This window comes from Monopterus albus, unplaced genomic scaffold, assembly GCF_001952655.1.
Source record: "Monopterus albus unplaced genomic scaffold, M_albus_1.0 scaffold2.1, whole genome shotgun sequence".
In the NCBI taxonomy this organism is placed as follows: domain Eukaryota; kingdom Metazoa; phylum Chordata; class Actinopteri; order Synbranchiformes; family Synbranchidae; genus Monopterus; species Monopterus albus.
The window spans coordinates 6914126-6929100 of NW_018127882.1; the positions used below are offsets into that span (position 1 = coordinate 6914126).

General features: G+C 40.0%; 1 protein-coding gene across 4 annotated transcripts in view; it reads right to left on the reverse strand.

Moving 5' to 3' along the window:
- Positions 1–6: 6 nt before the first annotated feature.
- The window catches only part of mid2 (midline 2), a 143342-nt gene continuing 128373 nt past the window's right edge, over positions 7–14975 (reverse strand). For all 4 annotated transcript variants that reach the window (XM_020596178.1, XM_020596156.1, XM_020596163.1 and 1 more), the window contains 2 exons: positions 2869–3076; positions 7–2562 (listed from right to left, as the gene is read on the reverse strand). In XM_020596178.1, coding sequence (XP_020451834.1) covers positions 2139–2562; positions 2869–3076 — 632 coding nt within the window. In that variant the 3' untranslated portion in view covers positions 7–2138. The remainder of the gene's footprint in view (positions 2563–2868; positions 3077–14975) is intronic.

A 14975-nucleotide genomic window follows, 5' to 3' on the forward strand; every position in this document is an offset into this window, starting at 1 on the left:
AATAGTCAAAAACAGAGTGAATGTTTTTAAAACAGCTTTAAACATAGTTTGCCATTATGTCACTGTGATAAAAATCACATAATCCTCACCATAATCATACTATATGCTATTGAGAAGACCAGTAGGGAGGGAAAGTCACTGGTTGTGTTCAAAGATATTTCCATTTGCAGCAGGGACTTCTAGTTTATTGCTAAGTGCTTTGAATGATCAGATTAAGTGTTATTACTTAACAGTGTTTTATTGCAATAAAGTTGTTTTGGTAATATCTGGTTAATCATGATTAATGAGTAACCATAAATTATTTTGGAAATAGGAAAATAAGATATTTTAATTTTTCACGTGAGTGAACACAACCATCTTGTTGACACTTTCCCTTCCCATTTCATCCCTGCCACTCAACTCCATCTACTTGAAGATGGGAAATAGTGTTAATTAAAAAGTGCAACATGAGTATGTTGAGATTAATGATAAAAGTAAGCCATCTTTTTTGTCATAAATAACACTTTTTCCTCTAGAATTCAGTAAACCCCTTATCATACAAGTCAAACGGACACATGATGCAAATCTACCCCCTGTGATCTTGTTAATAACTGCGGGCAGCGTTAACACCTCCTGAAACTTGGAAGCTGTGATCTGCCAATTCAAACAAGGCTGAGTCAAATCTAGGAAGAAGACCAAGGCAAAGACGTTAGCAAAGACCACTTACAGCTCCTGAACAACGCATAAACAGTGACACAAAGGCTGGTAATGCACCTTGCTGTAATGCAACAGAAGAAGACTAAGGATAACATGTTTTTGCTTTAGCAAGACGATAGCATCTGTCTCACACGGTAAAGTGGCCACATACAAGACACATCTACAATTAACAGAATAAGTATTTTGAGACATACACCTATTATTTTTTTTTGCTCAGAGTTGTGTGGTAAGATTTATATCTAGTACATAGAATTTGAGATGAGAACCAGCAGGTGGTTAGCTTAACATAGAACTAAAGGCCAATTCATAGTTTCCATGTCCATGTGCCTACTATGGTCCAGTGATGTAAATTTCATCATCTTCCCAGGTGCACAATGCCAGAAATGTATTCTTTCTGCATGGACCGCCTGCACAACAAAAAGCCCTAACTTCGTATGTACTGCAATACTTGGAAAACGCTGGCACATGGACAGAAGTAGACCTTCAATTTGAGGTATGAATAGGAATGTGTGTGCATCTTTTGTCTGTTTCCGCATCTGTTTGAAGGTACATAGAAAGTTTGAAAAGCCCTTAAGACTAGAAACAATAGAAACACCTCTAAAGCTCATAAAATATGTTATATCTTGTTTGTTTCATCCATAGGAAAAAGGCAAACATAAAACTGACTTGACTTTATGGTTTTACAGGAAGCTGGTCCTTCCAGTCTTTATGCTGCACTAAGCTAACCCAGCTGGTGTCTCTAGCTTCCTATTTAGCATACAGCCATGAGAGCAAACTCATTGTCATCCAAGTTTCACCAAGAAAGCAAACTCCATAAGTGTGTCTTCCAAGAATTCAATTTCTTTGATGGCTAATTCTGATTACATCCGAAATGTGTCAAATTGACCTAATCTTATTGTGACAGAATTTGAGTCTTTTATCAGATGCTTCTATTGTTGTGATTTGATTTAATCTGCTTCAGACGAGACATTTAGTCCTACTCTAACTGTTCATGCTATACTTCAAACTCTAAATAGATGATGGGAGCATTCCCTCCTTGGTCTTCTACCTATGGTCAAATCAAGTGGAAAATAAATCGAAACGGAAGACCTTAAATGGTCAAGATCCTGTCCTGCCCAGTGACAGACCAAAGCTCCTGTCCTCCAGGACATCAGATGAATTCTAGGCCTGCTGATGTTCACAGTCAAGAGACCTTGTTCCCATTGATGGGTTCCCACTGATGGATTTACAAAGCATTTGATGTCTACAAACTAACAGGGCTGACATTTTCCAGACTCGTGTGCATATTTCGATTACTTTCTAAATCCATAAGAAAGTAACAAGTTTACTCGTAATGAGAGTTAGAGCAGGACTCTTTTAGACTGGCAATGCCTTTCAGCTCCCAATCAACTTTTCAGTTACTGGGCCAGAGTGGACTCTGCTTGGCTGTCGTTGGGCCATTCTCAGTGGCAGGTCTTCATTCCAGTCAAGTATGGTGACTCTTGTCGGCATAGGCCCATCTGCTGCTGTTGCTGCTCTTGATGATCTGAGGCCAAGACATCGACAAAGTCAGGGACAGGTAGCCCTGAGAGTATCATGACTGACTTGTTCCAGATCATGAAAGTGGGTACCACGGGCAGGAGGAAGGAAATTTCAAAAGTGTGAATGTGCTGGGAATTCATAGCATCATAGAAGGACAGTGAATTGTTGTCGTAGTCTAGCAGAACACCCAGCCGCCTCAGCTGCAAGCTTGCCTCCACCAGCATCTCCTTGCCATCGTGACGCACCATAAAGTTATTGTTGCAGCGTGAGAAGACCCATGAGGATGAGTTCTTGCCGCTCCATTCGTTTTTTGGGGCTGATTTGTAAGCCACGCCAATGGCATACCTGCAGGGAAGGAACATTTTGGAATGCATTAGTAATCAGAAACTAGTGTCCTCCTTTAGTTGCACAGTCAAACTACTTCATGCTGAGGGCGCACAAGATAGGCACAAGCCCTTTGGGTTTTTCTTGCATGCAGAGCCAATTAATGAAAAGAATATAATTAGGATAAGAGCATACTCTGTGTGTGGGGAGTGTGTGTCAGTTTACATAACAGCCTAGATTTAAACTCCCTAAAGAAATATATTTCAGTTTACCAAGCCTCCTTGCAGTCTTATGTAATGCACTCGTGTGTGTGTGTGTATTTCTTACCACGTAGATGCTCCCAGCAGCACCTCCCAGTAGTGGCACCCACTGTCAATGAAAACATTACCAGCTGCTCCATAAGAACCTGTGCCACTGAATCGCTCCGGGGTGTGGCTCTTCTTCAGTGAGCTCTCATCCTTCTCCATGGTCAGACAGTCGTTGGATAGGCGGAGCTTCTTGTGTGCCGTCTTTGGGTCCAACTTGAAGGGTTGACCTAGAAACAGACAAACATTAGTGCTTTATTATTGTGGTGATAATGTTAAGGATCACATAATCATCACTATCATATCATCATTTTTTTTGTACAAGGTATCAACCTGAAAGTCAAAAAACTACAGAATGATAGATACATCATACATTGAGGAAAAAATGTAAAAATAACCACACTACATATAAAACATCAAATCATGTACATAAAACAGGGCTAATAAAATTCCTTGAATTCTCTTAATGCAATAACTGTAGCAAACACAAGAAAGACCCAGTATAAAAGAATGCACAAACTGAATAGTGTAAATCTTTAGTATGAAGCTCTGTTTTCGTTGACTGAACAACCCAGTGTCACAGCAAAATATATAATAGCTTCACTAGTCCAGTCTCGCAGTTACACCTAGAAGATTGTGACAGAGCAATGTTTTTCTCCATCAAAAACTGAAACCGAAAAAATGGTTATGTTTAGGCACAAAAAGTACACTACATGGTTAAGTTTAGGCACACAAACAAGATGGGTAAGGTTAGGAAAAGACCCTGGGATCTGTCAAAACACGCAAGACACTTAAAACACAGCATCACACGCAGGGTACGACCTCCGGTTCTCTGCATGAAAGTCAGAGTCAGGTGTTTGTTCGAAACATTCATCCGCCCCAACCACCGCCTTCTAGTGTTTTTAATGTTATAAAATTCAAAACCGTACTCCTTGCAATTGTAACCCTGAGAAGCAGCAAAAGACAAAAATAAATAGAAAGTGGGGTGAAAAGTGCTCACAGAGAACTCACAGGGAGAGACAGAAGAGGAGATTGTTTGAAATACAAGGGCAAGACTCTAACTTCAAAGCCGCTCACAGCCTTTGGTGAAAAACATTTCATAACAGTGGAGGAAGCTACCCGGCATTCTCCTACCATCACACAGACTTTGAAATTAGCCGAAGGAAATAGCCTTCACTTCCACTTCACTAGGTAGCAGTATTCAGCAAAACTTCTGAATACTACAACAATTCCATTTACAACAACACCAGTAATTTGGGTGTAATGGGCAGAAAAAGAAGGGGAAACTAGGTGAGTGGTCGAGAGACAGGGGTTAGATTGAGGAGGAGGGGTGGAGTTGAGGGGAGAATTTTAGGCAGAGGTTTTGGAAGAGGATCCCTTCTTCATCTGTGTGTGTGTGTGTGTGTGTACTTCAGTGGAGTTCAGCCACGTCCCTTCCAGACCTGACATTTAACTCGGACACCTCTCATCTCATCTCATTTCTCAGCCTCTTTGAGCCTCCCACGGCTTAATGATCGACACAATGAGGACCCCGACTCCTCCTCATCCTCTCTCTCTGTCCTTTCCTTCATCTCTTTTCCCCATTCTCTCATTCTCATCCTCTCTATCCTCTCTCCCCTCTCACACATTCCTCCTCCAATAATCCGCGTGGTGAGTGTGTGTTACTGCGTGTGGATATGAAACGACAAGGCCGATGTGCTGCTGGCAGCCAATTACATTAATGTGCTCTCTTCTTTGAACTGCTTATCGCTGCCAGCGCAGCCATTTCCAAACACTGGGGCTCTGTCATGCCTTTCCAGGGAATGACTCCCGAGAAGCTGGGCTGGGCCTGAGGTTAAGGAAGGGGCAACACACGTTATGTTGGAGGACAAGCAGACACACATATAGTCAACTCCAGCCCACACAAAAGCAGATGTACAGTAAGTGGCCAAGTGGAAATGTACTAAACCTGTGCTAGCAGGATTCTCATAAATATGAAAAACCATGCATAATTAGCTTGGGAATTCTTCATATGTGAGAATAAATGAATATGTACATAAGCCTGGAAGTATAGCCCCAATGAAACTGAAAGTTTTCATAGGCAAAGTGGGAGGTGTAACACTACAACTGTCATTTGGCTTTGATTCCCATAGTATGGGCAGACTGGCAAACCAAAGTGCTCCAAATTCCCACACAGCCTCCAACATCATCATTATCTGCAGCTGGTCAACATGTTCATATGAAGTTGTCAAGGATTTTCACTGTTAAATATAACTTTTACTTCCTGTTTTGAGGAACATGCAAGCCATGTCTACTCCCATCTGTGGTAGAAAGCAGCTTAGGATATTCACTCTAGTACTGATATAATTAAATTCTGAATATTTGTACTTTACAACAGTATTCAGGTTTTATTAATTTATTTCTTCTTTGTACTTATATGGAAATATTGTACATTTTACTCCACTACACTTATCTGACAAGTGACTTTGCAGGTCAGAGCTTTATAAACAAAACCTCTGAACAGTTTAAGAAACATGATACATTCTTACAGACCAGCTGTGACATCTAAATGCAGTTTACATGTTAAGATACCCTTTGCTGCTAATACTTCTACACTTTTACTTAAATCTGAATGCAGAACTCTTAAAGAAGTATGTTTTAAACAGAAATGTCTCATTTATTTAAGGGATCTGAATGCTTCATGCACAAAGTTTTACTAAACAGTTTTTTTTTACATGCATTTCCATATGTAAAAAAACATAAAAGAAAAAAGAGGTTGGAAATTAAGGGCACTACTGTTTGGGGGCCAATTATATTCCAACTTTATTCTGTTGGGTGTTTGTTGAATACTTTGTGGCAGTGAGACAGCATTTGGGTAATCGACTTTATTTCAATTCAGTCAATTTCACTCAAGCTCCTTCTTTTTTGCTGGCTCGTGTTTTTGCTGGGCAATAGATCGGGCTATCTCTGTAATAAGTGAAATATTAAACAGGATCCATATTACTGCTTAACTAAACAATTACTGCTGTTGAACCAGCAGCATCACAACCACAGAGCTCTCTCAGGACACATCAGTGGTCTAACACAACCTCATATCTTTTCACAGATTTCTACACTCTTGCTGAACTTGCAAATTATTCCATGTCGTTAAAATGCAAGGCTGCATGCCATTTGGCTTCTAATTGACAGATCCATATGTAATGCAGTATGTAAATCTGACAGCGCTGACTACTTTAATGGACCGGCTAAAACACAGATTTGCACTGATGAAATTAAAAATGCATCAATCATGTAACATGTCTGGAGACGTACAACTGCGCAGCGGGAGTATGAGAAACAGAGCACGAGTTCCTGTTGGTGTGAGTTCATACGTATGTATCATATCACATCTTCTCTCACGGGGCAATTTTTGGATTTTACTACAGAACATCTACAAAGAGCAAGGACAAACAGCTGTCCCTGATCTTCTGCTACTTCACCCTTTCATGAACTCAGAATCTTCAGACTAGTGCTAGAAAAATGAAGACTTCTGGATCTGCTTATTTCACTGTGTTTAAGATGCCATGTTTGGAAAGAAATGTTCTGTGATGGTTCACTAGGACAGAAAGTAGGTGAAACATATTTTCCCCCCCACAAGAATCACTGTCAGTATTGTTAGTTGTGTGTGTAAAATGTAACTAATTGTTCAATAAAGCTCAGCTCATGTCTTAATGATCTTCTTTACTCCTGTATCACTACACACATTTACCGTATTGCAGACCTCACTTTCAAGGAGCTTGAAAGTACTGATCAATAACGGTGTTTCCCTTATTCAATGCTCTCTAGATTTCACAGTCCAAACTCAGTCTATCAGGTTTGGAGAAGAAAACAAAAACAAAACTCCCAGAAAACTGACATTTCTCCCATTCCACTGACTGGCATTTTCACCTCCTCTGTGACAGAGATGAGATGATATCAGAAATGCAACGTGATTTTTCTTAATGCCAACAGATCCCATGAAAAGACCAAACCCAAAACAAGCCTGTCTCTCAGTCTCTCAGTACTTCCCTGCCCTACCCGCGGGCTGCACTCAGCTTCAGTCACAGTTGTTCCCAAAGAAGATGTGAATGTTTAAAATGGGTGACAAATATGTTTTAAAAGCTTCAATATTTTTTTAAAGCAGCTGGGCACTGTAGCTGAAGAAAGCTGTATTTGTCAATGACTACCTTTAGTTGCACAGTAATGTGGGACCACAAGAGTGTATGTGGGATTGACTCTAAATAAAGTTCACCACCCATGTTATCATAGTAAAGGAACAATGCAACTGTGGTGCTCGTTTAAATTCTATAGCTCAACAATAGGGGTTCTCTTGTCTCCTCGCTGCCTCCTACTGTTTACTTTAGGGGCTGTCATCAGACATGCATGCTGGGTAAATATTACTGCATGTCCTTTAACAGGAATTAAAGATGTATGCACACCCCTGGAGCACCTTGACATGTGATTTTTTTCAGCCTGGGACTGGGATTTGAGAAGTACACACATAGTATAAATACAAACATATACCGTGTATAGTATATACATGCATTCTGGGGTGTTTGCTGACTCCCTGCCACACAATATTGACACCCAGAATAGTTTACCAACAGAATGAGGGACATTATAAAGTTAACATCCCAGTGTTTGGCTGTCAGCACAGCAGCTGCCTAAGGGAAGACCGATTCAGATTAGCTTTTGTTTTTACACAAACAATCAGTACACTCAAAATAGAGCCCAGTCTTAACTTAACGAAACAATAGAGCTGCTACATAAAGACATATTTGAGCTTGGATTTATGTTGTTGGCACTCCTACCTCATTCCATCCTGCAGCTTTTTACAACCAAATGACAAAAGTTGAAGTTGATATTGGAGGCTTTACACTGTGGGACGGGTGCAAATGTCAGGAGGCTGGAGTCAAAATGCAGCTGGTTATTGTTTACGTACACTTACAATGTGTGGGGCAACTACAAAGATTCCCTCTTATAATATGATGTTTAATAACCCTTGAGGAAAGAGAATATCAGTGCACACAAGAATACAACAAATATAAGAATATTTCATACCAACAGCCTTCAGAGAAACGTAAAAACATCTTGGAAAAGGTTGTTCTTGGCCTGATTTCATGTGCTGAACTTTTAGCTGAGAAAATCACATCTCATAGTTGACTTCCACTTACTGTATACCCGCAATCAAATCAGACACTGTGATTTGCTTGCACCGACGGGACCTGGTAGTCTCTGCTCTGTGGTTTTGAATACTTAGCTTGGAGAAGAGACAATACAGATACAGAAACAGACTGCATGGTAATGCTGCGAGAATACTGCAACAATCTAAGGCCACATATATAAGATGTTGACACTACTCCGTCTAAATTTGAACCGTTTCCTCTGCCCCAAACTAACAAACTGCTTTTCTCTTCACCATCAACTTTGTTTCTTGCCGGTATGACTTAATTACTGAGCCAGCCAGCCAATTAAAAACCATAAACAGGCTCAGTCTAATAAAAGCTGTCTAGATTAATGTGGGCCCTTTTTCTGTCGGCCGCTCTGATAAGTTGTGACCAAACTGGGATTCAACTTTAATTCACTTTTATGCTTATGAAAGTCTAAAAATATGGTGCTATATTTAAACACTGATATGATTATTATGTTGCTCGCATGTGGCTTTGACTTTTTAATGTTAAAATGACTACAGTAGATACATGCTTGGTTTTGAATTAATTGGCTGGCTACTCCAGCTCTGTTGTACAACACTTTGTGCCCCTAGGAGTGTCAGTTCCGCTCGGCGCGACCTGCCTCTCTTTCTTTTTCCTCTCCTGCTCTCCCTTTTTGCGGGATCAACGCCTCAGCTGTGTCGCATTGGGTAATTAGTGACTCGAGGGTCGGTGCGCACACCTGAGGCGTATTCCAGTGATTTGTTGGCTTCCTTATTTATACCTCTGGCAGATGCTCTGTCGTTGCCGGAGTATTTGTGACGTGTAATGTACTATACTTAAAGTAAGTTATACAAAGGTTGTGTTTGACCCGCATGTTATATATATATTATCACGCTAATTATGCGGTTAGCAATACAGAAATACGTGCTTTGTTTTCCACACTGACAGTCCCTGTGCTGTGGATTGCATTGTTTACGTTGGTTCTTTTTGTTCACCTGTCTGTTCTCATCCTCCTGCTATCCTAGTTCCTGTCGTTAGTTTGTGTGTTTACCGTCCTGGTCTCCTTAGTCATCACTGCCCTTCCCTTGTTGTATGTATTATGGACCCTGTTTTGTTGTCATGTTGTTTTTATTCCATTAAACCACCTTTTTTGTACTAGCACCTGGGTCAGCCATCTTGAGTCCAACCCCAGTTCTCCCTCACCTGGAGGGTGAGGGGGACTAAACCATAACAAGGAGTTGTAAAGTGCTATATAAATAAAGGTTATTATTAATTAGATGTGCTTCATTGCTTTAGTTTTCATTTTAAAAAAATCTAGAAATATCTATATTCATTTTAAATATTCATTTATGAAGCCAGTGAGAGAAAGATCTGTGTAAAACCTACAAAATATGAGCCTTATGAACAGAAACCCAAATCCATTGTGCATTTTATAACATAAGTGTTTAAATCAACATCTTGCAAATTGACTTAAAATTTATAAACTGTAACTGAACTGGCACAATGTAATTTTGGCCATGTGTGTACATGGCTGTGGCCTGGACTATATTAATGGGTAAAAAGCAGTGAATTGAGGGCATTCATGTCTGCAGACACTCATGCTTGCAAAAAGCTATTTGGTGTCTTTTATTCGCTTGCCATTTTCCCTCTTTCTCACTGTGTCTGTCAGTTTTCCCCTTTCATACTGTCTCTCTCTGTTTCTTTGTATGTTCCTCCTTTCACATCAGAAAACAAGAAGAAGTTATCTATAGTCACACTTCACTCAGTGGTAAATACATAAGTTTGGTCATGGCAATAAGAGGTCACACAAAAGCACACACATCATTTTCATCATACTTAATTCATGTGTGTTTCAAGAAGCCGAGACTTACTTCACATTATCTGAGGGCATCTAACGGCACAGTGATGTTTTTGATTGAGTGAGTGGTTTCAGTGACCTAAAAAGCTGATAAAAGCTTTAAGACTTCTCAAGTGAATTGTACCAGAAGATGTGTGAAGCCATTAAAAGAGTACTGCACCAATTAGGGAACGCACTCGTAACAGTGTCGGACTCATGATGGGCAGTTTTCCATAAAAATGAAACAATCTAAATCAGCAAAACCAAGGATATTATCATTTTTATTCCATTCTTTTTCCTTTTTCCAATCTGGTGCCAACATTACCCACAATGCAGTTTGATACAGTTTGGTAGTGGCTAATGCAGCCTTGGAGTAAACTTCAAGCAGAGATGAGGAGCAGGCTACAGAGTTCTGGTAAGCTCCTTTTCTAAATCCACTCCTTCAGATTTTTTTCCAAACTTGTAGAATTTAGCTCCAGTTGACACTGAATAAAATGACATCACTTGAATTAATTAGTCAAATTGCAGACTACCAAAACTTTTCTCACATATACAGCAGTTCTCCACAAGAGCTGTAAACAGAGTTTGATGTGAAAATTGGTAGAAGTCCATTTTATTATTCCTGTGTGATATATCTTTTGTAAACAGGTTTGTTGTTTGGACCCCATTTGATCAGGAGATAATTTTTAAACCAATATTTAAAGGATAAGGCTGGTCATTTTCTATATTAATAGTATTTTCAGGAATCTTTATACAGAGACCAAAACCAACAATGAATTGCTTGTACTCATGGTTAATGTCTGTCAGTTGTCAGTCCTGGTTTAGCTTGTTCAGCTGTGCGATAGATCGCCGTTGTTGTTCAAAAACATTTAAAAAAACATCAGGGACACACACCGCTGGATTGGGTGACACATTTTTTCATTACAAAACCACAGGCCTGACTGTGTTGCCTCAAAAGATCAGAGCAGCTACTGTATAATTTCCTGAACTTAGAATGACTCAGAGTCGGCTCTGTGCACATGAGATCTTCGGTGAGCTTCTGGTTTGTTTACATTCTGCTAGCTCCTGACACTCAGGTCTGTCACCCAGCACAGCAGTGTGTTTCACTGATGTAATTTTTAATTGTTTTATAACAACAGTGGAGGTCTACGGCACAGGTAAATAAGCTGATCAAGGACTGACACATGTTGATGGACATTAACCATGAGTAGAGGCAGTTCCCTCTAGAACCCCTCCCCTCTCCTGCCTCTGACTATCAAAGGAATTGAGGTGGAGAGGGCTGACAGCCACAAGTTCCTGGGCCTGCAGGTGACATCTAACCTGAGCTGGTCACTGAACACAGCTGCCACAGTGAAGAAAGCCCAGCAGTGGCTATACTTCATCAGGCGGCTCAGAAAAGCTGGGTTGAACCATCACCCTCTCAACCAGGCTTATAGATGACTGGTAGAGAGCATCCTCACTACTGGCATCACAGTCTGGTATGTTAACACCACACAGGCAGAGAGGAAGGCTCTTCAAAGGGCCATAAAGACTGCAGAGAGGATAATTGGGACTGAACTGCCTGCTATGGCCACACTGTACTCACACTGCTGTCGTAAAAGGGCAGAAAACATACTCAGAGACCCACGCCACCCAGCTCACTCCCTGCTCAACCACAAAAACTGCACCTACAGCCTCAGGCACAGCAGGGCGAACAGTATCATCACATACAGTTGTAAGAGCATCTCATCAACAGTGTTCTCTTGGGGGACCTGAGTAATAGCAGGACATTCTCTACCAAGCAATGGAAACAGGCCTGAATATAAACTGTGTTTTAGTATGTTATAACCCCTCACTACCTCACCAAGCATAATGACATATCCAACTCCACCATGTGAATTACTAAGTGCTATGTTTAAAGTTCACTGGGGAAAATACTATTACCCTATTTTTGTGTATTGCGGTTTTTAATTCTTTGTTGCCTTTATGTAAATTTTTTATTTTAAGACTAACTGTTCTTTCTGGCTTTTGACTCCTTATCTAACTCCAAAGGAGAGCTGCACAATACTGTAATTCCTATATTCCTAGACTGTCTGTTTATGCATAAATGGCAAATAAAAATCTTGACTTGACTTCAATTCACTATCAGTTTTAGTCTCTATATGGAGAGTGCTGAAAATACTGTTAATATAGAAAATGACCGGCCTTATCCTTGAAGTTCTTTTGGGCTGTTTGGCTCTTTGCTGCTGTAGAATTTAATCAGTTTCACATAAGCTGCTGCATTTGACCTTGGTCATAAATTTGCACAGAGAACTTCAAACAAAAGTTATTCCAGTTGTCTTCATAGTGATGCTAAAAAAGGGTCACAGAAGGCAGAAGCTGTAGCACCAAAGCAATGTCTTATGTCTCATTTTCCTCTCTCTCTGCCTCTGCATATGGCAAACATTCATACACTTAAATCTGAATACAAACAATCATTTTGCGTATATCCGTACGAGATTACAATAAGCATTTCTTGGCTGTCCTTGCCATGAAACTGAAAGTTGCTGTATTTTGAGATGAAAAACTTTACCTCTGGGATAAACTGACAGATGGCATAAAGATTGAAGAAAGGGCACCAGAATAAGAGATCATATGCCATAGCTCGGGGCAACAGAGGACACTGTGCCAAGAGAGGGGTTAGAGAGGGATATAAAGGAGGAACATGGAGTCTGAGGATAAGATGAGGCATTGCACAAGAGAACATATTCTAACCATGTCTCTTGAAGTCCTGGAGAAAAAAGAAGCCTGTGTCCTTCATTTGCAATCCCCACAAACTTTCTCTCAGTATTTGTTAAGCAGAGTTGGATGTGGGTGTTGTGATGTACAACTTGACTGAATGGACTTTTATTGATCACCGTGAACATTGTTTTCAGTTTCAAATAGTGTCCTGAGAGGTCAAACGAGCATTTTATTCATTTGCCATTCTAGCAACATCTGTGATTACACAGAAAACAGTTCAGATTTATACTGTTACTTTTACCAGATAACTAATCTTCTCACAAATTTCAGAGCAGCAGTTTTTATTACACATTTGGAAAGTGACTGACAATGCTCCCCTGTGCTTGCTTTTATGGTGCCATATTGACAGTTTACTGCATTTGAATATGTTTCACATGTACATGCTGTTCTATTATGGACATACTTAGGAGTTATTCTTTGAACAGAGTTGTGATGCATAACTTTCCAGTATTTGAGTGACTTGTCACAGCAGTCTTTTCTTTGCAAGCTTTTGCCTGAAATATTATGAGCTTAGGCTAAAAGCCTGCAGAGCCTCTCATCTTAAAAATGTGACGACTAACCCCTCCAATCAGTATGAGAGACTTCAACTGCAAGGAAAGAAGTTGCTGTCAGCTCAAAAGCTTGCTATTAGAGCTCGAACGGCAGCAGCGTCTATAGAGAAACCTATTAAGTCTGTCAAAGTGAACTATTTGTGATCAGTTTTGTTGCAACTCATTTCAACCCGATAATATTGAGTGACTTAACACATATAATCTACATTGTATTTGCTCAGGTTATCTGTTCATTTGTCCAGCCACCGACACTGTTCTACTAAGATTTTTAATCAGAAGAAAACGTCACCACTTGTGACCCCACTAAATCAAAAACGACATTATCAGCAATGCCAATACAAATTCTGTGTAGATATATGAGTAAGAATGACTTAAAACTGAACATAAAGAACAGAAAAAAGAGAGGAAAGGGTGGGAAATAAAAAGAAGAATATGGGATAACAATACGCGAACGGACTGACAGACACACATGGTGCAGGCGCCATAATGAAAAAACAAAAGGCCCTCAATCATGAATAAAAATATTCAGTGTTTTTTTGTTGTTGTTGTTTTGATGGCTTGTCTAAACCATTACAGCAAATGCAAAAATGCAGTTTGTCAGTCACAGGCTCAAAGTCTCATCAAAGCTTTGAGGGGGAGAAAGGAGTGGGAGTTTTATCAGTCAACATTATACTTGACTAGCACTCAACAAAAAACTGTACGTTGTACTATATTATATACTGTGCTACAAAGGAGTAGTATACTTTAAACCATGGATGGTAATGAATGAAGGACAGGTTGGCTCCAAGTGTGAAAGTTTGTTCTTGACTTTGGAAACAGCAATGTGATGAATGAAAACGGTGTGTGAGTGGACTGAAGTGAACTGAGAGTGAGTGAGACGGCAGAAGAGCAGAAGTGAGATTGATGAGGAAAAAGAACACCTATAGAAGCTCATCATTTATCTATATCAAAACATTATAGCTCGAACTTCCACTGAGCATTATGTTGTACTCAGGAAGACAAAGAGCCCTGAGCATCAGTGACATTGAGCTGAACTGCCAGATACACTGCAATTCACCTCTAAGGGCTCTCTGTCTACATGTCGTGTCTGCATCACACTGAGGCAGTAATCCACTCTAATGCCATAAGAAAAGACATGCTCCATGTTGCATAAGCAGTCCAAACAATTTTGGATTTTAGGGGGTGGCAGATTCTGAAGAGAGGAGGCTGGCGATATGATGGATGGTGGCTAAAGCCAAAGCTGTTGTGTTTAAAAGTGCCAGATGGCAGCATCACATACAGGACAGGTGTAGAGGCAGAGCTTACTTTAAGAGCCCCCTCTTCACTAATACCTATAAAATATGTTTAATGGGTAATATGAACATAAAAAGGGACAAAGGCATGCCTGTGTGTCCCATTAAGCTTGAAATTAACATTCTGCTTTAAGTTATTTAAGGAAAAAAATATATTCCCACCAGTAATCACTTAAGTGCTACCACTGAGATTTAATATTAAATCTCAAACTCTAATAAAAAGATACACTGGGAGTAACAAAACCACCTGAACACACACACTAGCTTAGTAAAAAGACAAGTCGTGGTTGCAGTAATGTCACCTTTACCTTTCATCTCCCCACTTTTGCAAACTGACCTTCTAACAGTTTAATAAAGTCCACAATACCACCAGGTACTAGGGTCAAAGCAAATATTATCCCATAAAGCTAAGTATGTCAGCAACTGTTCAGGCTTGTTTTTAATATAAATGTCAATTATAGTCACTTGAAGCAACACAGAACGGTTTAATAGCCACAAATAGGCAGGTAAAACATCACCCAAGTCTTGTTTCACTGAAA